The 22,355-nt window shown below is 34.4% G+C and overlaps 1 protein-coding gene across 4 annotated transcripts in view; it reads left to right on the top strand.

The window, feature by feature from the left end:
* The first annotated feature begins 6,530 nt into the window (after positions 1–6,530).
* trim23 (tripartite motif containing 23) overlaps positions 6,531–22,355 on the top strand; it is a 52,005-nt gene continuing 36,180 nt past the window's right edge. The window contains 5 exon segments of one of the 4 annotated variants that reach the window (NM_001076644.2): positions 6,531–6,641; positions 7,604–7,766; positions 7,862–7,983; positions 11,671–11,800; positions 11,872–11,949. In NM_001076644.2, the coding sequence (NP_001070112.1) occupies positions 11,687–11,800; positions 11,872–11,949 (192 nt within the window). In that variant the 5' untranslated portion in view covers positions 6,531–6,641; positions 7,604–7,766; positions 7,862–7,983; positions 11,671–11,686. 4 annotated transcript variants of the gene reach the window in all.

Below are 22,355 nucleotides of genomic sequence, written 5' to 3'. Positions count from 1 at the left end.
AAATAAACTTGATTCAAACCAAATCTATGAAGTATCGGAATCGGTACTTGGCATCGGCGAGTACACAAATTTATTTATATATAAATAAAATACTCATACTCGTATCGGTTTGTAAAAAAGTGATATCGGTTCATCCCTAGTTTCAAGTGTGGTCCTGAAAAATCTTCGTTCAAAGGGCTATTCACCCCTTCGTCTTAGCCCTACGTCTTTAAGCTAAAGAGAATTGGTATACCCCTACCCCTTTTGCGTGCACACGCAAAACAAGGGGTAGGGTTAAGGTGAAGGGCTAAGGGGTAGAATTGGGATTGGGCCTAGTCTGTTCTGGTTCTGTTCATCATTAATTGGGTAAGAGCAGCTCAAGTTTACTGGCTGTGGAAATCAGCGGGCGTGGCTCATTATATTTCAGGAAAGCGCCGTTTACAATGTGCAATTTCATGGGAATAAAACAGTGTTTTAAAAGTCGTCTTGTGGCAAGAGGATTGCATTATAAGTCGTGCTTTTTATCAACACTAAAAATTTATTAGCGCGGTTTAATGCAATGTTTTGTTTGCAAACGCGATTGATCAATAGTGTAATTGTGAGCACTTTGGCTTGCCATACTTGAACAGAATGTGGAAAATGTGTGCAAAGTTTGACATTTTAAACATTTTGTTCAAATATCAAACCAATATCATGCCCGTAACCAGGGGGGGGGGTTCGGGTAGTTTGAACGAACCACACCCCACGGCCAAAAGGTCCAGAATTTGTCCTTTTAATTATTTTAGGTAATTTAATATTATATAATATATTTGTTATATAATTAATATAATTATATTTATATTTAACATAATTTGTAATAAAGTGTAATTTTAAATAACTATGGCCCGTAATTCGAATCCCATGGAGACTCAAAGCCGCGAGTCACGTGACAAAACCCAAACTGATACACGCTGGAGTGCACAGGAATAGTTTTCTGCGCGCATACGTCAGTTTGCTTTCACTAGCGTTGAGCCAGCGCTTAGGGGAGGCTGCAGGCCCGGAGACCAACAAACAATTATTTCAGTGTTTGATTTGATCAAAATTAAAAGAGCATTATTTTATTATATTTACAGCTTGATCCTATTTTTATGTATTATTGTACCATTCTGGGACAAATTTCTAGCTATGTTTTCTGGCAAAATAAAAAAAAAAAACTTTAAAGTAAAATGTTAAAATAAAATGTATAATATATAGCGCAATTATTATTTGTAACATATTTTAGTGCTATGTAGGTCTACTGTACATATTACTGTATTATCTATCTAAAAATGCTACCAAAGACAATAACAGTAACACAATAATAGCTTATCAATTATTAATAAGTTCTGTAATGATTACAAATATGTTTTTTGGAAGTCAAAATATCAGTTATTCTGCATAGAATTTACAATATGAGCTCTCTTAGGTTAAATCAAAAATAATTTGCCAAAGACTGCAGATATTTCCATTTGTTTGTTTGTTTGTTTGTTTTTTTGCTCTAGAAAAGAAAAATCTCCCTAAAAAGAATGTAAAGCATTTATTTTATTTGATGTTATTTTCTACATAAAAAAATAATTAATACTAAAATTTTATTTTTCACCATTTTTCTCTCCATTGTTTACAGCTTGACTTGTAGGACCTTATGAAAAAGTACACAAAAATGAAGCTGTGAGAAAATTACTCATATTACTATTGTAGGTTGTGAAGAAATTTATTGTATATAAAGATATTATTCTTTTCCTCAGCTCAATACGAAACAGTGATTAATCCCAAATGATAAAAAAAAACAATAAATGTCTAAAAATATTGAAGTAGCTGAACAATATTTACAAATACAATAAATAGAAATACAACAGAATTAATGCATTAAATCAAAAATCTAGTATGTTTAATATGTCATATAATAATGTATTTAATCATAGCGTTAACTTTTTTATAAAAAAAATAGTTTCAATTACAATTTAGAAGCAACTGAATTCAGATTAGTCGATCTTTTAAACTGTAGGTGGCACTGTAAAGGTCTGGAAGTGCAGGTCCACCCATCTGAGCGAGCTGGTCTGAGTGTGCGAATTGGGTCCTGGGCCTGCAGCTTCATAATGTGGGCGCTGAGGGGGAGAGGCAGTGAATCAGTAAGTCATTTGGCACCAACAACAATTTAGTGGCTGCATTTTATTTATTCATTTATTGAAATATTATGAATTTACATAAGTAAATTTAAATGAATAATTTCAAGAGCAAAATCATACTGGGGTGGCCACAGGGGTGGCCAGAGTTTACCACTTGGGGGCATCCCTGCAGATGTCACTTACTTCACAGCAAAAGGCGCTAATCCCGTCACGTGTGTGTTTTTGAGGCTGTTTGGTCACTTCACTCGTTTATTCTGATCGGATATAAATCTTATTGAGAAAATCTTATAGACAAAATGAATAAAAATAAAATAAATTATGACCAGGAGAAATTCTGACCTGCGCCTGAAACACCTGTAGGTGCGCTTTTACAGCCAAAATTTTATTAAAAACAGGTTTACTATAAGCATAAAACATGTACCAACTTTTCAGGCCTGTAGCCAGGGGGTTCGACCCACCACTCACTGACAAAGGTCCAGAATTTGTCCCATACATGAGCTCATTTGTCTTATTTTGACTGCTGCCATCATAAATAATGAAAATAATCCATCGAAAAAAGGCTTTAAGACCAAACAGAGTCCTCGGCTGTTGCTTCGGTGGTACTATAATCTGATGTAAGCAAAGTCTTCTTTCACTACTGTATTGTTTTTTTAAACTGAGGAAACATTTTACAGGTAACTTTATTCTAAATCTTGGACCTTAATTCTGAAACAAAAATGAGCAATAAAAAGATGTGAAGCACCAGAAGCAGACCATATTATATAAATTTGAATATATTTTGGCTATTGTTGATATCCAGGAATTTCCAAATGTACTTTTTTTTACCAAAGCAGAATTAATTATAATTGTTTTATTATTAGTTTTTTTTATTATTATTGAAATGGACAAATCGTGACTTAGGGCAGTTCCATGTGCTGGCCAGTTTGTTTTCTGACGAATAAATGATAGTGGGCTACAGTTTTCTTACTTTAAAATAGATTGCTATTTTTTCCTTATGATATATGATTTAAATTTGTATTTTAAAACCTATTCTTTATTTTAATTTTTGTTATTGCAATTTTTTTAGGAAATATTTTTAGCAAATCAAAAACTGTGGTTATAATGACATCTGACTAGTTAATCCTTCAATAAATTTATAAAATGCAGTATTTAAATCTTATAGCATTAATTAGTTCACATTTTATCCATAACCCACAGTAAATAAAAATAGTAGTTAATAGTTAAAAACTAACAACATGCAAAAAAAGACCTCAGTCTTTACTTTTTTTCATAGGATTGTGTATTAGATTAGATTTGTTAAATTACCAACATAGACTGATTTTACAGCATCATGTTAAACTTCATGGTAATCAAAAAAAGATGTGAATAAGGTCATTTCCAATTCAGTTTCTAATTACACACTATCACGCTGCTTTAGAACTTCCACGCTGCTATCGCTGCTTTAGAACTTCAAATGTTCAACAACCTTATAGTTTTATATGTCTTAACAATAAAAATGAAAAAAATATATATTTATATTTATTCAGGTAAAGATAGAACATGGATCTAAGGGCATCGTAACGTAACGTACTTACCGCTGGACCACAATGTCCAATGACGCTGCTGTGATTGTGTGGCTGGAATGATACTTAATCCTCACCATTACCCTGCAGGCTACATTTTGCTCATGGGGCTGCGAGACAATAAATAAGAAGAGTGAAACTGCGGCAAAATAATGGATAAAAAGACTGAGGCTATGGTCAAATAAATAAATAAATGAATAAAAAAGTGTGACTGCGACTGCTGCTTTCTCCGCTCGCCATGCTGGAGAGAAACATTATATATATTTTTTTTTGTATTTTCAAAACATTTCCAGTCAAATGCTTAATAATTCTTACATTATTACATATTTTAGCATAACATGTGTGACAAAAATCAAAAAAGCAAAAGGAAGGAAAGAAAGAAAAATAAAACAAATAAAAAACAGGAGTAGGCATTACCATAGAGAAGAGGAGTTTAGCTGTTGAAGTATATTCACAGTCCTGGTTGTTTTACGATTTTAAAGTCCTTTAAGAGTCTCAAAATAAATTTTTTAATCAGCCTTGAAATGAAAGATGTTAGGCTTTCTCTCCGTTCATTTACATTTGTGTATATGAAACTTGCCCAATAATATCAACAGATTAAACATAAACAGGAGATTCTTATCTAAATCTTTTTTATCTGTAGAAATATGACATCGCTTTTCTTAATAATAATTCTATGACCCCTCAGTATATTAAATAGACTTTCAACATCAAACCAGAAATATTTAACATACATACAATCAAAAAACAAATGCATCATAGTCTCAACCTCCATTTCACAAAAAAAAACACACGATTCTGAAAGATCAACTTTATACCTCTTGAGAAACTGGTTAGTTGAATATATTTTATGTATAATTTTAAAGTATATTTCACTGACTTTATTAGTAACACAATACTTATTGTTATAGGTCCAAATCAAATTCCAATTAATATTCTCAAATTGGTAATTCCAAAAGTACTTGTGTCTAAAAATTGCAGGACAATGAATGAAACTTCTTAGAAATGTATTATTACATTTTCTATCTTTGACATCAACACCATCTAATAAAATCTCATTTTTAATTGTTAGCTTATCTAGTTCACTGTAACCCTGCAAAAGCCTTACCAGGCCTGCTGGTATTGCATCAATTACAATACAATAATCTCGTGGGGGCACTGGAAAAATAAACTTCTCTAAAAATTTTGTATAAGTCAGTAAATATCCTTTATCATTCACAATAACTATGAGACCAATAGAATATCTTTTTTTTTAACCCAATTATCAAAGAAGATTGATTTGTTTTTATATCTGACAGTTTTATTATTCCTTATCATTTGTTTATGGGGAGAAAAATTGTGTTTGTATAGAGGTATCCAACATAAAAGAGCCTGCCTATGAAAATTAGATAACTGAATGGGAAGTTTATTAATCTCAAAGTCACACTTCAAAAGAAACCCTAAACCACCAAGTTTTTCAAAAATAAGGTTTGGGATTATACACCATATTTCATTTTTGTGCTTGATATAATGTTTAATCCAATTCAACTTAAAAAAATGTATTGGAAGTATCAAAATCAAGCAAATTCAAACCTCCTTGATTATATGAATTACATAAAATATTTCTATTTAAATAATGAGGTTTGTTTTTCCATATAAAATTAAACATCCCTAAATAATTTTTTTTAAATAACGGATTTTGGTACATCCAATACTTTAGCAAGATACACCGATTGTGATAAACCTTCAGTTTTAGACAAAAAGAGTTTAAGTGATAAATCCCTCATGAGAGAGGAACAGTCTGCGCAAATGGAGCGCAGAGTGGGTGTCATCGACTACAGCTCTCGTCTGATTGGCTGAAAGGTACGAGTTGCCCTGCCTCTGGCAGGACAGTCTCAAAAATACACACACAAGTATCCAGGGGGAGTCGTACGTGAAAGAGGATTTGCACATTCTCATTCAGGATGAACTCGCAAGTTTTAAACATTCAAAACTTTTTGTACACTCTTATACATTTGCAAATTGTGTTTTGCATTTGTGAAACGTATTTTATGAAAATGCATTTTTATTTTGTGCACGTGAATTTTTTTTGTGAATATAAATAAATATTTTACGCAAGTGAATTTGGTTTTATGCACGTGAATTTGGCTACGCATGTGTACATCATGTCTTTTGCGTGAATTTCTTTTGAGACTTATCTGATTCCATATTAATCCATCAACATATCACTAAAATGCAGTATTTAAATCTCGTAGTTAAATAGAAAACTGAGGCGTATAAGTGCAAAAAGGTCCACTTTTTGAGAAAAAAAGAACCACCCCTTTTACCAGGCTGGCTACAGGCCTAAATAGTCCCCAGAAAATTACAGTTGGTCAGATGTTCTCAAATTTTGTTGACTGAAAATTGGTGTTATTCCACCAAATATTGATTTTTCAACTTTCTTAAGCTGTTGATGTTTCCTCCAAGTTTAATGTGTATTTTTTGTCATTTAGACACATTTTAAATAATAAAAAAATAACAAAAATGCAATGTTTTGAAACATGTTTATTTTCACTTTAAGACAACACTATACAACGTTTTAACTTCATACGAGTCAGTTAAGCAATATTTGGTAAATTAACCCTAATTTTCATATGTATTTATTTCGGGCTGTAACATTTGATGAGCGCGTACTCGCACAGGAAACAGCTGACAGACTGATCCACTGTTATACATGGGTGACAGAGTTACACGATTGGTATAATTTAATTGAGACATAATACAAACATTCGCGATACAGCTTAAAAATATAATTTTAAAGTAATTTTTATTACCACATGACAGCCTAAAATAGAGCTAAATTACTATGCCATGTTCACACTAAAGTGTCATTAGATGGTTCAGTCCGAGGATGGCCGCTGCTGTCGGTGTAAATAAACAGGCGTCGATGGAATCGTGTGTGAGACACGGCCGAGGAACTGCCGCTAATGCGGTGAAGGTATGATGCATATTAAATAAATAACAACTATACTAGATGTTTAGCTAACAACGATCACGTAAGAGACGTTATTTTTAACCTGTCTAGGTGGAGTTCAGTGAGATTCTGCAGGGCGTTAGCAGGCTAATGATAGCATCATTCAAAACTGTCACAGCGTTTCTTACATTAAATAAGATGTCACACACCTATTTTTAAAACGCCCGACACTGTAAAAAACAAGTCGTAAGTATGAAAAAATGTGTTGTATTGATAACTCTGCCGTTATTAAATGAGTTGTGCAGAATGGGTTAGCCGGCTTGGCTAAATGATCAACTGGTCCATAGAAAGAGTGTGAGCTTCATATCTTCAACACTTTTATCATTTAACGTCAACTAGAAAGCAATTAGGAGATGTAGTTATAAGTTATGGCTGAACATAAGGCAATAGGTCTAAATGTTGCAGAATTAATGACATACGTCATGCTAGTTCCCCCAAGTTTATTATAACATTCTTTCGATATTAAATTAAATGTTAGCTTTTATGAACGTACGTATGCGTTTTGTATAATATAACAATTGTTATTATATATTATAATATATAATATAAACGTTTTAGAATTTAATTTTATTCTTTATTTTTCTGAAATATTTTTTCAAATAACAAATAAATTGTAATTAACAAAAGCTTAATTGGCTTTTTGAATGAGAAGTTAATAATTTAAAATGAAGGATGTGATGATATTCTTCATTATTGTTATGTGCATATACTAGTGATTCAGCATGTTAAAAATGTGGGATGGGACTTGATTTTGTCAGTCTCAAACTAATTGAAGGATTGGTTGTTTGTTATTTTCTATTTGTGGACATCATGTAAGTTAAAGGCCTGTCTTTTTATTAAAATAAAATTCACTCAGAAATGTCTACACAAATAATAATCTGCAATATTTCCTGTAAGAAATACATGTTTTTTTTGTTGACTTAAAGGTGTTGGAGTGTGGTGTGTGTGAGGATGTGTTTTCACTACAAGGTGATAAGGTACCACGACTGCTGCTGTGTGGACACACGGTGTGTCACGACTGCTTGACACGACTGCCTCTCCACGGCAGGGCAGTACGCTGCCCCTTTGATAGACAGGTCACTGAGCTGGGTGAGTTTGCCTTTCTGTTCACTATAATAACAATGTAACTCAATATTTAAAAATTTCCATACTGGGAAGAATCATATTCTTGTTTTGCTCTCCAGGAGACTCAGGTGTGTGGGGCCTGAAGAAGAACTTTGCTTTGCTAGAACTGCTTGAACGGCTACAGAATGGGGCAACCAATCAGTCAGGCATGTCGGAGGATGCGCTTCGTGAGATGGGAGAGGTTAGAAGTGTACATTTTTCAAATTTACAGTTTTTTTTTATATTAGCAATATAGCTACAAACAAAAAATGAAGTATAAACATGATCTAATGTGCTGCATTTCAGATTCCATACCATCTGTCCTAAATGGATCTATAAATGAGTTTAAAAACAAAATCTTGGCAGTGATTATGGGGATAGAATCCTCTTTGTCCAACTTGTTCCTCCTTACACTATGTGGTTTTTAATCATAAGTTTATTTTAAAAATGGCATTGTTTTATGCTTTTCTGTAGCTGCACAAGCACAAACAAGGCAAAAAATGTGTTTTAAGTGCATTTGCCATATTTTGACTTTTTTCCACCACTGTGCTTTGGTATAAATAGCCGCTCTTCTCTCTTATGCATAAGCAGAGGCGGACTGGTCATAGGGAGCACCGGGACATTTCCTGGTGACCTGACAGTCAATCTACCTACCACTGTGACTCTGGCCTGCCGTCTTTCAATTATTGATCTCTTATACCCCCTCACCCCTGCTATTCACTTACTGATCGCTTTCCAACCGGGAAATGGGGTGGGCTTCGCAGCATCAAAGGCTAAATATACAGCGCGAGCGGTCAGGAGCGGAATTAAAAACTAGAGGGAGTGGGACTAAAAATTCAGTTCCACGCAGATCTCTACCGTAGTTTAGAAAACTCAAAAGTTTTAAGACTGACAAAATTTTCTGCTCTACTGTTCCTACTGTATATGTACGTTTTGTTTTTTACATTTTGTTTTTAAAACAATAGTATCTCCAGCAGAAAATATCTACAAACATGCCTTTTCAAGTTACCACAAGAAATCTTTGTTTTTGAAACTAATGAAGATAGCAGAAAATATTATTTAATAATAAAATTTATTGAGGCGTCCTTTTTGTGAGCCCATTAAATATATTTAAAATACTGATTTATTTTATCATGCAAACAGCAGCATACAAAACATAAAAGAGCAACTTCACGCACCTGCATTGTTTCTAACAGCATAGAAAAAAAAAAGAATAAACTAAATAAACAAATAAACAAGCCTGCCATAGATATCTTTCACCTAAATGACAAATTTAGATTACAAAACGAAAACACTGATTGTATCCTTTTTAAAAACTGGCATAGGCTGTTTTTTCCAATGTTTTTTTCTTCCGTCAAACAAAAATATCAGACTATTAAATCGAATGCTCCACTGAAAATATGCATTTAATTAATGCTTCGTTGTATATTATGTCACAAAACCCTTTTGACCATTTTAATAAAAGTCATTAGTTTAAAGATTGTCAAAATTACTTAGTTCCCTATTTCACTTGCAAACAGCATTAGCACTGGTTTGTGTCAACTTGTTTGTGTCAAACTTTGACTAGAAATATTCTTCTTTCATGTTGTTTTTTTGACAAAATATGTCTAGACACGAGTGGTTGCATGTGTTATCATTCCGCAAGGTAACAAATATTTGTTGCACATCAGGTGCCAATCACAGCAAACGCGCTTTTCCGATCCAAAAATGCAAGGCGCACTGCACTGCCTTTATGTTGACAAAAAAAAAGAAGCGCAGTGCTTTTTTTTTTATGTCACTATAGGAAGCGACTGAATCAGCTGGTCTATTGTGCGCGAGTGTTGCTGTCTTATGTTGTTATCATTTTAATATATGGAATAACATAATTTGTAAAGTAATCTGCCTACACCTCTAGATAACTTGAAACTGCAGCCACAAGTCTCTCCTCCATCATTAGTTATCTGTCATCCTGACAACACAAACACTGGAGGCACCTCCGTTCAGGGTTGACTTTTATTTCAACTGCGAGCACACAACATAAGCAGCATGCAAAACAGTTAATAAACCCTTTAAAAAATGTCCTTCTCAACACAAAAAGCGCGTTCATTGTGATTGGCCCCTTATGCAGCCAAACTTTAAAAATATATAAAATAATATTTTTTAATCGTTTAACCGATACCATTAATCTATTACAAACACACCATTTCGGTAAGTGGTTAATCGAAAATTTTAAACATCCCTATTTCAAAATATATAAAGTCTCTCAAAATAAAATATATTGTGTTCAAAGGGAAAAAAGATTTAGTTTTTTACCCAGACATTTGAAAGGAACATATTTTAGAGGTGTAATTACACCTTGAGGTGTAATACCGTAAAACTGTGAAAATGTTTATTTGTGATATTTTTATACTGGCCCATGCATAGTTTGCAATAATAACATTTCCTACTTGATGAATAGTAATGTATACAAAGGACACAGTCGCTTGTAAACTTGAAGTTGTCGTTAGTAGTAAATCATTTCTCTGTGGACATATCCTAGTGTAAGTGAAATTTCTGGTTTGAGCCCAAATTTTAGCTTGTTATATTTATTTAAATTGTCTTATTAATAAGAGTGAATGTTAAACGGAATTGGGACAAAATGTTTATTCTTTTTTTGGTTTGGACTAAAAGAAATGAAATGCATCAAGAAAAGAGAAAAAAAAGTGAAGCAAATAAGTGTGAACACACCTGACTCTGAAGTCATTCGTGACTGTAAGATGTCCCAAAAAGTACATTTGTTGAGAAAAAATAAATAAATAAAAAATCTAAGTATGTATGTACTGTGTGTTTGGTATGCTTTGTTAATTGCACTTTATACTATAAGTTGAAGCAATAAATGCAACTTGTGTTTTTAAAAAATCCAGTAACAATATATCCATTAATTCAACATACGACACTGTCGTATACTCACACAATAGCCCCTTTCACACATACAGACCTTTCCGGAAAATTACCGGCAATTTTCCGGAAAGGTTGTATGTGTGAACAGGTCCTTTTTGAAAATACCGGTAAATTCGTTCTGGCTATTTTCCGGAAAGAGAAGTTGTAACATTACCGGCAATTTGCCGGAATGCTGCGCTGTGTGAACGCAGAAGGAATGTTTCCGGAATAAGCGCGTGCACGTCTAGAACGTGCTGACGTAAGACTTCTGCTTTAGCCAATCACAACAGTCAGACGCATTTACGTCCGCGCGGTTTGTGAGAATAAAAGCCTTTGAATATTTTTCCAGACGCATTTAGCTGCTAGAAGTTAGTCAGATAACGTTTATATGTTCTCCTTAATGCCAACTGTGCAAATAATCATCGATAAGATGCTTATGATAAGCCGTTGTTTGTTTACCTTCAAGCTTTGCGTGTGCCCATGAAACAGCCTGTGAGCGGCAGCACACGCACATATTATGAACATCTCGACATGCGAATATGATCCTGTGAAAGTTGTTTACAATATTGATCATCAAAAGAGTTTGTAATTTAGTCAAATGTTTACAAATACAAGCGCAGCCGTTTAAAGCTCATTTGTGGTGAATGATGTCAAAATTTACCGGTATTTTGGAATGGATGTGTGAATGCTCTTTTACGGAAAATTTCCGTAACGTCCTCGCCTGTGTGAACAGCACTTTTTTGAACATACCGGTAAAGTCGTTCCGTAAATTTTCCGGATATTTTCCGGTATCACTGTGTGAAAGGGGCTAATGAGATGCTTTCATGATGAAGTTAATGTTGTACTTAATTATATTGAAAGTAAAGGGTACTCCAGGATAGAACTTTTACAATTATGAAAAAATAACTATATATCTAAAAACCCAACTTTTTTTTGGTTGTACTTTCATTGTAATTTACAAGGGTGTTTTTTTCCCCCATGTCTCAATTAGTGCATAATCCGCTGTGATGAGGATGAGACTCACACTGCCTCCATGTACTGCACGGTTTGTGCTACGCATCTGTGTGCCGAGTGTTCCCAGCTCACCCACTCCACCCGAACACTGGCAAAGCACCGGCGTGTGCCACTGGCAGACAAACCCCATGAGAAGATGCTCTGCCCGCAGCACCAGGTGCATGCCATTGAGTTTGTCTGCCTGGAGGACGGCTGTCAGCCTGGACCGCTCATGTGCTGCGTCTGCAAGGAGTACGGGAAACATCAAGGGCATAAGGTGCACAATTTAGTTTATAACACAATTTAAAATTACATGTTAATGTTTAATCCCTTAACATGATTATAAAAGCATGTTAGAATATTCAAACAAAGGTGTTTACCAGAATAAATTCATCTTTTTTTCTATAGCACTTTTACGGTGTAGATTGTGTTAAAGCAGCTTCATAGTTGAAGTTGTAATGTACAGATGTTACTACTTCAATGTGTTCCTTGTGCCGCCATTCATACCGCGGCGACAGCGGTACTTGATGCGCCAGCAGCATTTGACCGCTGGGTGGCACTTTAACCACAGATATTCAGCTTTGCCTTTTCACAATGCTAAACAGACTGTTCTGTAGGCGTAGCTTACTGTATGTGATGTGATGTGTTCAATTAAAATATAATTTTAATTTAGTTTTTCTGGTAATAGACATGCTCTTACACTATACTATGCTGTAGAAAAGATACATGGTGAGAAGTCAAAAAGCAAATATAAGAATTAAGTTATTAGCCTTCAGTGCCCGATTAAATTGCGTTGGGGTGAAAATAATGTTTTGATTTCTTTGACTATCATGGCAATGTTATTATCTCAAATCTTAAACGTACGCATATGAAAAACAGCAAAATAATATATATTATCCTGCCGGTAGAGCACATCACCTCACAGTTGTGAACTTGCGATCACCTCAACTTACATTTAAAATTTGTTTACCTGTTTATTGTAAACTTTTTAAGTGCAAAGAGGATTCGTTTTGGAAAATAGAATTGAAGAAATGAAAGACAACTAAAGTGAAAGCATATTCAGTACAAATAAGTAGTCTTAAATAAATAAATAAATAAATAAATAAATAAATATAGCAGTCTTTTAGTCTAAATATAGAGAGATGTAGTTTGCTATTTTGATAGGACTAAGACAAGATATTTTCATTTATTTTTTTAATTTACGTTTTTATTTACATTTTCGTTGTTGATTATATTTTACTATCTCATTTTATGTTTCAATTATAGTACATAATAATAAACGAATAATGAAAATAAATAAAAAATGAAAATAGGACATAAATTAAGTCTGGCAGGTTTATTTTTAATAATTTAGTTTCAGTTCCGTTTTTTTTTTTTTTCAAAACGTCAATGTTCTGCTTTAAAGTATAACTGTTGTTTTGTTTTGTTTTTTTACTTAATGGCTCAGTAAGTTTTTTATTTTAATTTCATATTCAGTCACCTTGCATATGCGTGTGAAATATAATGCGCATAACCGCGGAAAAAGAAGAAAAGGCTGTCAGTTAAAGCTAATCAAAATTAGCTATATTAAAATACAGCATTTATGTTAATTCAGAGTCAGGCAGAGTGTGAACAAACTCAAGGCTAAGATATGCGCTTGTTTTTTAATGCATTTAAAAATAAATGCTATATAAATAAATGTTTTTTTTTACTTTTTTTGTATGGTAAAGGACAATGCACATTATGTTATTGATGTAAACTTAGGCTAAAACTTACCATTGATAAACGTGACCTACCTCAAGCAGATCACTTAAAGTGTAATAAAAATAATGTTGCCGCAGGACATAAACGAAGTCCCGCAAGTTTATTTTTAATAATTTAGTTTCAGTACTATCAATTTTTTTTTCTCAAAACATCAATAGCACCTTCAATAATCTAAACATTAAAGATGGACCGCAAGATGTGTTGAGTGGCTATATGTGGTGAAGAACGATGGCAAAGCTAAGTGTGATTATTGTAATAAACTAATAAGTTATAAAGCAGAGAGTCCCGACCAACAGGACTGACTTAGCATATGCGGTTGGCTCATTCTTCACGAATATAGAATTAAAATAATGGCGCGTTGGGTTCATTGTGCATCCCGCAGGTGCAACCAACAAGAGTTGTGCATTTTAGTTTAACTTTTTTGCGCGTTATAAGCAGCTCGGTGTTAGTTTTTAATTAAATATATCGAGCCGAAACTAAGCAGCGCATTCTCTCCGCCTCCTCCTTTATAACCAGCGGGACACGCTACTGAAGCAGGAGAGACACTCCGACGTTCATAATCTTAGCTGATGTGTCGGAGTCGAAAGAATATATCAAAGAGAAATGTTCTTTTAACAGTGCCGATATGTTTAATCTTTTTTTCCATGTCATTTCTCTTCAGCAAATTATATTTTTAAAGCTGCTTGATTCTTTTAAAACCGAAAGCAGAGCCCGTCAATTGGTGTTTTTTCATAAGATACTCCTTTATTAATGTTTTATTTTATGAGTGTCTTTAATGTGCTTTTTAATAGTTTTATTTTATTCAAAGCAGCGCCTAAAAGCGAATTTATCCTCAAATCGTGGCATGAGAGCGATGTCATGGCGCATATATTGCCTTTTTTTTCTGATCTTTTTGCATAAAGGTTTTAATCAAAAGACAGGTAATTTAATTACTTTCGATGTGCTAAAATATTTGTTAAATAAATGTTATTTAAAAAAGGCATATGCAATGTGCTCTGACGGGTAAAATCAGATTCTTTCTCTCTTTCAAGTTCAAAGCAAATTTGAATGCCAAAGGATTTTAGATATGCATATACAAGACTGTATGTAGTATATTAACATCAACAAATTAATAAAATAAGTAGCAAATGAGAAATAAATGACAGACAAGTTGATAAAAACAGACAAGTTATCAGAATTGCAAGATTAAAACAGCTGAATATAGGCCTAAAATAAATCTAGAAAGCTTGCGCACGGATATTTATTCTTTTTTTTTTTTTCGAATAACGAACAATTTCAACCACGGGGAGATACCGACAGCTTGATTTGCAGTATTTTCTAACATGTAAGAAGAGGGCAGCGGACATGGCTGCCGGTGGGGAAGCGGCTGTGCCCTCAGCAGACGGAGCTGCATATCCTAACTAAATAGTGCACTAAATACTCCGAGACAGGCACGTGCACACATAGGGCTCAACCTGTGCAGTGCACATGCCCTTTGGATAGAAAGTGCCAGTGGCGCCCCCAGAAAATTTTCTTAGGGGTGGCCAGAAGAGGCCGCACCAAATCTTGGGGTGGCACACAAAGAAAAATAATGAATTCAGTGTAATGTTATATTTTTGTTTCTGGTAAATGAAATAATGTAGTTTTATTCATTTAATTAATTCTACTTGAAATATTGCAATTTATTCTTTGAAATAATTCAGCAAGTACATGTGCAAACCAAATAAAAATCTATGTTTAGTTTAAAAACACTTTTCATATACTGTATAAATGACTTCTTTTTTTACGTGCCTTTATTGTACATCATACGAGATATGCCATGTCTAAAATTAATGAAGATTAATGAGTTTATTATTCCCAGTGATGGGTTGCAGCTGGAAGGGCATCCGCTGTGTAAAAATGTGCTAGATAAGTTGGCGGTTCATTCTGCTGTGGTGACCCTGGATTAATAAAGGGACTAAGCCGAAAAGAAAATGAATGAAAGAATAATGAGTTTATTAATTACCCAAACAAATGAACAAACTGAACAAAAGGCATTACTATACACACTCACTATACCTAATAATATTATTTATCCATATTGCTTTTTGAACCATTTTATTAATGCAGCTTCTTCTATTGATATACTGTAGCTTAAGGTAAATATTAAATAGCCATTGCTGTTTATTGAAGGTGTGTGTGTGCTGTCAAGGACGATCGTGAAGGGTAGTGGCGGTTCTAGTTTAAATGACACCCTGGGCGAACCACCCTTTACACCCCCACCTCTCTTGAATTGTTAGATTTGTTTTTCAATAAATATAAAAATTTATTTATATTTATTCTAAATAAATACAATTAATATTATTATACAATTATTATTCTAAATAAATAACAGAAATTAGTCCTAAATATTACTGGAAAACAACAACTGGAGTGATATGCCAACATCACTTAAGAAACCTTTTGCATGAAAATTAATTATGACAATTCTAAAGAATACAAAAAATGTATTATAGAATTATCTGTGGTCTTAGACCAGATCATGGCTGAGAAATCATGTTATAAAGTCTTACCTCCCTGACTCATTATCCCTCCTTTCTGCTTTAAAGGCATGCTTAGTGAAATTAACATCATCATCATCATCATCATCATCATATTATATAAACTTTAAACGACTTTCAAAACTCGCTGCGTGCCGACACTTCTGCACAAAAGGCTGTTACTCCGGTTTCACGGCGCATGAGCGGTGCCTATTATGTCGGCGTGCATGCAAACAACCATCCGGGATTCACACAGGAGTGCGTGACGCGCGCGGGAATGGTTTTCCGCGCGCATGCGTCAGTTTGCTTTCACCAGCATTGAACCAGAGGGGGAGAGCTAGGTCAGTAACACCAACAATAATTTAGTGACTGCATTTTATTTATTTATTTATGTATTTATTTATTTATTTATCTAAATATTGGGAATTTATAAGTTCATTTAAATCAATAATGTCAACCGCAAAATTATATTGGGGTGGCCACAGGGGTGGCCAGAGTTTACCGAGGGGTGGCCGTGGCCACCCCTGGCCACCCCTTGGAGGCGCCCCTGGAAAGTGCCCTTCCAAAATGATCAAAAGTGCCCCCGCGACGCGGTCGGTCCCGCCCTTCAGTAGGCGCGCGACAATACCGCGTCAACACCGCTCTTCAGTAAGTTCAGACTTCGCAAGTTTGATCAAGGCTCTTCTTCTCAGTTTGATATGGAAAACATACCGAGGACACGCGTCAATCTTCACAGGGAACAGTGTACTTTATAACTTCATTCACATCACCCTGGCTACTTTGTTTCACTTTCTCAACTATAAAATGTAAACATGATATAAGGAACTGCCTATTTTTATTTTAATATTAACAACTAAACAGACAGCAGAAATGTTGAGGCGCCGTGCTGCATTATGAGCGTCATCTTCACTGTGTGGACATTTATAACAAAACGGAGCCGATAACAACTGTCTCCTTTCAATTTCAGTGAAAATACGAAACATACCCTCTCTTTTGCTGAATATCAGTTTTAATAATCGATAATGGCCATTATAAAAGTATAACATACAATAAGTTTATACATTATAGGAAATAAAGGCAAGCGATGAATGTACGTGCTTACATTAATCATTAACTTATCTTTGCGCTCAGCCAAAACACGTTACCTGAGAACAAGTAATAGATTCCAATGACCAAAGTCAGGGAATATGTCGTTAGATAAAGACAACAAGATGAATGAAATATCACGTTTAATAAATATAGCGAGATTAGATCCAGCGGGAGATGCTTGATGAGAAGTCCGACTAGCAGAGCTCTCATCTGGGTAGATGGGCTCCAGCGATTGCCAAAGTGTGTGTGTGTGGTCACGTGATGTGCGTTTTCAGCGTTTTGGTGTGGACGGAGAGCAGTTCAGAAACGCTGGGTAAAACGCGAGTGTGGACGCGGATCGTTTTCATTCTAAAACGCCGTTTTAAAACTAAAACGCACTAGTGTAAACGGGGCCTTAGGCTATTCTATCGTGATGACACCATAAAAGGACTTCAATGCATTGATATAGGTAATAGGGATACAATGAAAAGCCGATTTCACTATTGACCCTGTTTTTATTCATTGACGGCTTCCCAACGCCGCAATTCTGTTGCGCGAAAAAAAGCTGCTGCAAATAAGCCAATTTTTTGACAATACACATTTAATAGTTTCATGAAAGTAGTAGCTGGTGTGCTTCATCTGCGTGATTCTGATTTGACATTCTTCTGCTAAACTTGCTCTGTGTTGAGGTGTAAATGGGCTGTGCTCTTTGCTATTGAGGCTATAGACATCAAGGTGTAAATGAGCTATAGTTCTCTTAGCAACTTTCAATTTTGAGGTGGGGGAAGTGGGAAGAGGCAATTCAAATGTACCATCTCTAAAAATAAAAAGGCCGCTTACGCGGCATTTGTGTTTAAAGATTATTACCTTATTTTTATTTTATTATTATTAATTTATTCATTCATTCTTCATTCATTTTCTTTTCGGTATAGTCCCTTTATTAGTCTGTGATCGCCACAGCGGAATGAACCGTCAACTTATCCAGCATATGTTTTACGCAGTGGATGGCTTCGGGATGGAGTGAAAGGAAATGCGGAGTTTGCCCCGAGTCTGGGAAAGATGGCTTGCCGTAATTACACTAGTTTTCCTATCGCACACATGCGCCAAACACATAAACAAATAAATAAAAAAAGGGAAAGAAAACATCTAGCCTTGAGGTCTTTTTGCTTATAATCGCCCTTATGTTTCCGTTTTAAATGTAAGGCTGTTGCATAAAAAAATACAATTTTAATTTATAAGTTACTTTGCTGCGTCCCCCTTGATGTTTCAATAACGCATAATAATCTACACACCATATTAAAGACACAGCAGACATAAAGGTTGTGTGTGAGAGCCCGAGCAAAAAAGGATCAGAAATTGATCACGCACGCACAGGAAAAAAGGCAATTATGCAACACATGACATCGCTCTCAATTGACGGGCTCTGCTTTCTGTTTTAACATAATCAAGCAGCTTAAAAATAATTTGATGAAGAGAAATGACAGGAAAAAAGTAATAAAAAAAATAAAAAGATTAAACGTATCGGGACTGTTAAAAGAACATTCCTCTTTAATATATTCTTTCGACTCAGATACATCAGCTAAGATTATGAATGACGGAGTAGGCTATCTCTCCTGCTTGCTTCAGCAGCGTGTGTCCAGCTGGTTATGAACGAGGAGGCGGAGAGAATGCGCTGTTTAGTTTCGGCTTGATATAAAAACTAACACCGAACTGCTTATAACGCTCAAAAAGTTAAACTAAAATGCACAACCCTTGTTGGTTGCACCCACAAGTTGTGTTATGTATATTTGTGGCTGTGAAGTTTATTAATATATATATATATATATATATATATATATATATATATTGAGATACTGAGCCGTTACAAGTAAAAAAAACAACAACAAAAAACTAAAATTTTACTTTAAAGAAGAACAGACGTTTTGAGGAAAAAAACTGAACAGAACTGGAACTAAATTTTTAAAACTAACTTGCAGGACTTCGTTTATGTCCTGCGGCAACTTTATTTTTATAACACTTTTTTTTTTTTGCCCCGAGTCTGGGAAAGATGGCTTGCCGTCATTACACCGATCGCACACGAGTTACATGCGTCAAACACATACATACATACATACATAAATAAATAAATAAATAAATAAATAAATAAAGGAAAGAAAACATCTAACCTTATAGGCTGAGGTCTTTTTGCTTATAATCGCCCTTATGTTTCCGTTTTAAAGGCTGTTGCATAATACAATTTTAATTTATAAGTGACTTTGTTGCGTCCCCTTGATGTTTCAATAACGCATAATAATCTATACACCATATTAAAGACAACAGAAAGACATAAATCTTTACAAATTACCTTTCCCCTTTTGTAGACTCAAAACAAGTGTCAAATCTTGAAAAAATTGCCTAAGCCATATTAAAATATAATTTAAAGAATTACATTATCGGATAAAACCGCATTAAATAAATAAACCAATATAAAACAAGCAAAAGCAAGCTATAACAGTTTAGGTAGGTCTATGTAGCCTACATAAATGAAACCGTTAAAGTCAAATTAAACTTTCATTTTACAAGATATTTTTTTTTTAAAGATTTTAGATATTTTCTAAAAACAATAAACACCAGAGAAGGTTTAAATATTTATATAGTGTGTACGATGATAATAATTAAATCGTTCAAACAGAGCATTTTTTGGGGAGAGTGAAAGCAGAATGCGACCTTTTGATGAATTAGCTCTAACCTTTGACAGTTTTTTTTTTCTTTCCGCGGTTATGCGCGCATTATATTTCAAATGCATATGCAAGGTGACTGAAATTGAAATTAAAATACAAAACATACTGGGCCATTAAGTAAAAAAACAAAACAACAGTTATACTTTAAAGAGAACTTTAAAGAGAACATTGTTGTTTTGAAACAAAAAAATAACTGAAAACTATTAAAAATAAACCTGCGAGATGCGGCAAAATTATTTTATGAAGCAGTATTCAACTTAAGCTCTTTAGACCATGCGCCTGACCGTTTCTTAGTGTTTCACCACAAGGCCTATTTTTATTATTTTTCATTATTTGTTTATTATTATGTACAATAATTGTGACATAAAATTAAATAGTAAAATATAATTAACAACGAAAATGTAAATAAAAAGGTAAATTAAAACATAAATGAAAAGGTCTTGTGTTAGTCCTACCAAAATAGCAAACACTGAAAATCTCTTTACATTTAGGCTAAAAGACTGCTTTAATTTTTTAATTTAGGCATACTTAGAATATTTGTACTGAATGTTTGTGCTTTCATATTAGTTGTCTTTAACTTCTTCAATTCTATTTTTCAAAAAGAATCCTCTTTGCACTTAAAAAGTTTAGAATAACAATAAATCGTGTTAACAATTTTTAAATGATTAATAAAGGAATTATAATGCTTTGACTTATTGTTTAATCTCATTTACAAGCACAATAGCATATTTAAGGCTGCTGTGTGGGCTATTTCTGTCGGTTCGCATCCCGTCCCTTTGCGCCCCCTGGCGGCTCATTCACAAACTGCGGTCATACACTAAAAACAAAGCGGCTCCTATTTCAAACGGCGGCGGTATATGACGCGGCGGTAATAGTCACTTTGAACTCTCACCTACTGTAAATGTCATTGCTGAAAGCCCAAACACTGAAAAACAAATTCAACGATGTGCAGCTCCACAAGTCCCAAACCATGCAAGCCAGTGTCGACAGTGGCGAGGAACAAACTTCAATTGACGAATGCCCACTAGAAACATTTAATCTTGCAGGTGCTTGTAAAAATTACTCATTGCTGATATCTTTTAATCACTTCACAAATGTACTTTTCAACATAACGGTCTGCTGATTTTGGTGTCTTCAGTAGACGATGTTGTCGCGTCTCAAATTTTGTTTCTGGCTTTGTTCGGTGTTGACAGTGACACCTTGTGGTGAACAATCTATGTTCATATCAACATTATACATAAATCATTTTGCATTCATACTAGGGCTGGGCGGTATATCGAGTTCCAGAAATATATTGATATGATTACCCAACGTGATGCTGGTTATCCAATATCGTTCATATCGATAGGGTTTGAGGCCACACGTGCGAATCTTGCACGAAACAGACCACTTCAAGGTAGCACGTGAGCTCCTCTTGCACAAATGTGCACATTCGCGAATTAATGATTCACTCCATGAGTCATACAAAAGATTTGGTCAAAATGAACTAATCGTTCAATAATGACCCATTACTGATGCGACATGGAGGAACATGCCATGCCGGTGTTGTATCGAAATCTGGTTCTCCGGACAAATCTTACCCCCCCTTGCGTGCAAACGCATCACACAGCGCCTGCAGCTGTAGCGGTTTATCCAAAACCTTTTATCTATCATATCTTCTGCAATTGACTGCAAGAATGAACATAGAAGCTTTAAGAAAAAAATTATGACGAAGACAATCTCAATGAAAATGTTTATTCAGCATAGCAGTCTCAAAATACATGGCAGTACCTTGGGTTCACCAGAGTCCGAATGCAGTCGGAACATTTCTAAACTAAAACCTTTATAATGTAAATGATGTTGCCTTTAGATGTTAATGAAGTTACCCATCCCACACCCATCCCTATTCTGCAATTGTTACCATTTGGTTGAGATGTAGTTACTTTAAACAATGCAGAGACAAGAAACTGTTGACTTCTCTTTTCTCTCATTGGTCAGCCCTTATGGGAAATGAGCATAAATCCACCATTTAGAGTGGAAGTTGGGTCGAGGCAGACTAATTTCTTACAAAGTCCTGTCAAATTGACAAGCAGCACCTGAATGTATGGCTGCACAAATAATCTTATTATGATCACGATAACAATATTTGTGACTCATTTGTCAGTTATGTACACAAGACACTGTATCATGTTTTGATGTAAAAAAAATAATAATAAAAAAAGTAATTGGGGCCCTGTTCACGCAGGTATTCAAGTTCTTTTTCATCAATCTGATGCAACTTTTATTTTTTACAGGAAATAAAAATGCAATTAAAAGTTTCATATCAGTTAAACTCATTTTATTTAAAGACTAGCCAATTTTATGCATTAAATAATGAAATATATAACTAATTTCCTTCCTTTTTAGATTACACCATGCGCTGGTTTTCTGTTTTACAGTTGTAATATGTAGGCTATATATGCTTTTTTTAAAATAACCTTTATGCAAAAGGATCAGAAATTAATCGTGTGCGAGCAGGAAAAAAAGTGCAATCATCCGACACATGACATGCATTGCTCTCATGCCACGTTTTTGAGGATAAATTCGCATCTAAGTGCTACTTTGAATAGAATAAAATTATTAAAAAGCACATTAAAGACTTTACTCATAAAATAAAACATTCATAAAGGTGTAAT

The sequence above is a fragment of the Danio rerio genome, chromosome 10 (genome assembly GCF_052040795.2).
Source record: "Danio rerio strain M-AB ecotype USA chromosome 10, GRCz13ab, whole genome shotgun sequence".
In the NCBI taxonomy this organism is placed as follows: Eukaryota; Metazoa; Chordata; class Actinopteri; order Cypriniformes; family Danionidae; genus Danio; species Danio rerio.
This window is presented reverse-complemented; position numbering and strand designations above follow the sequence as displayed.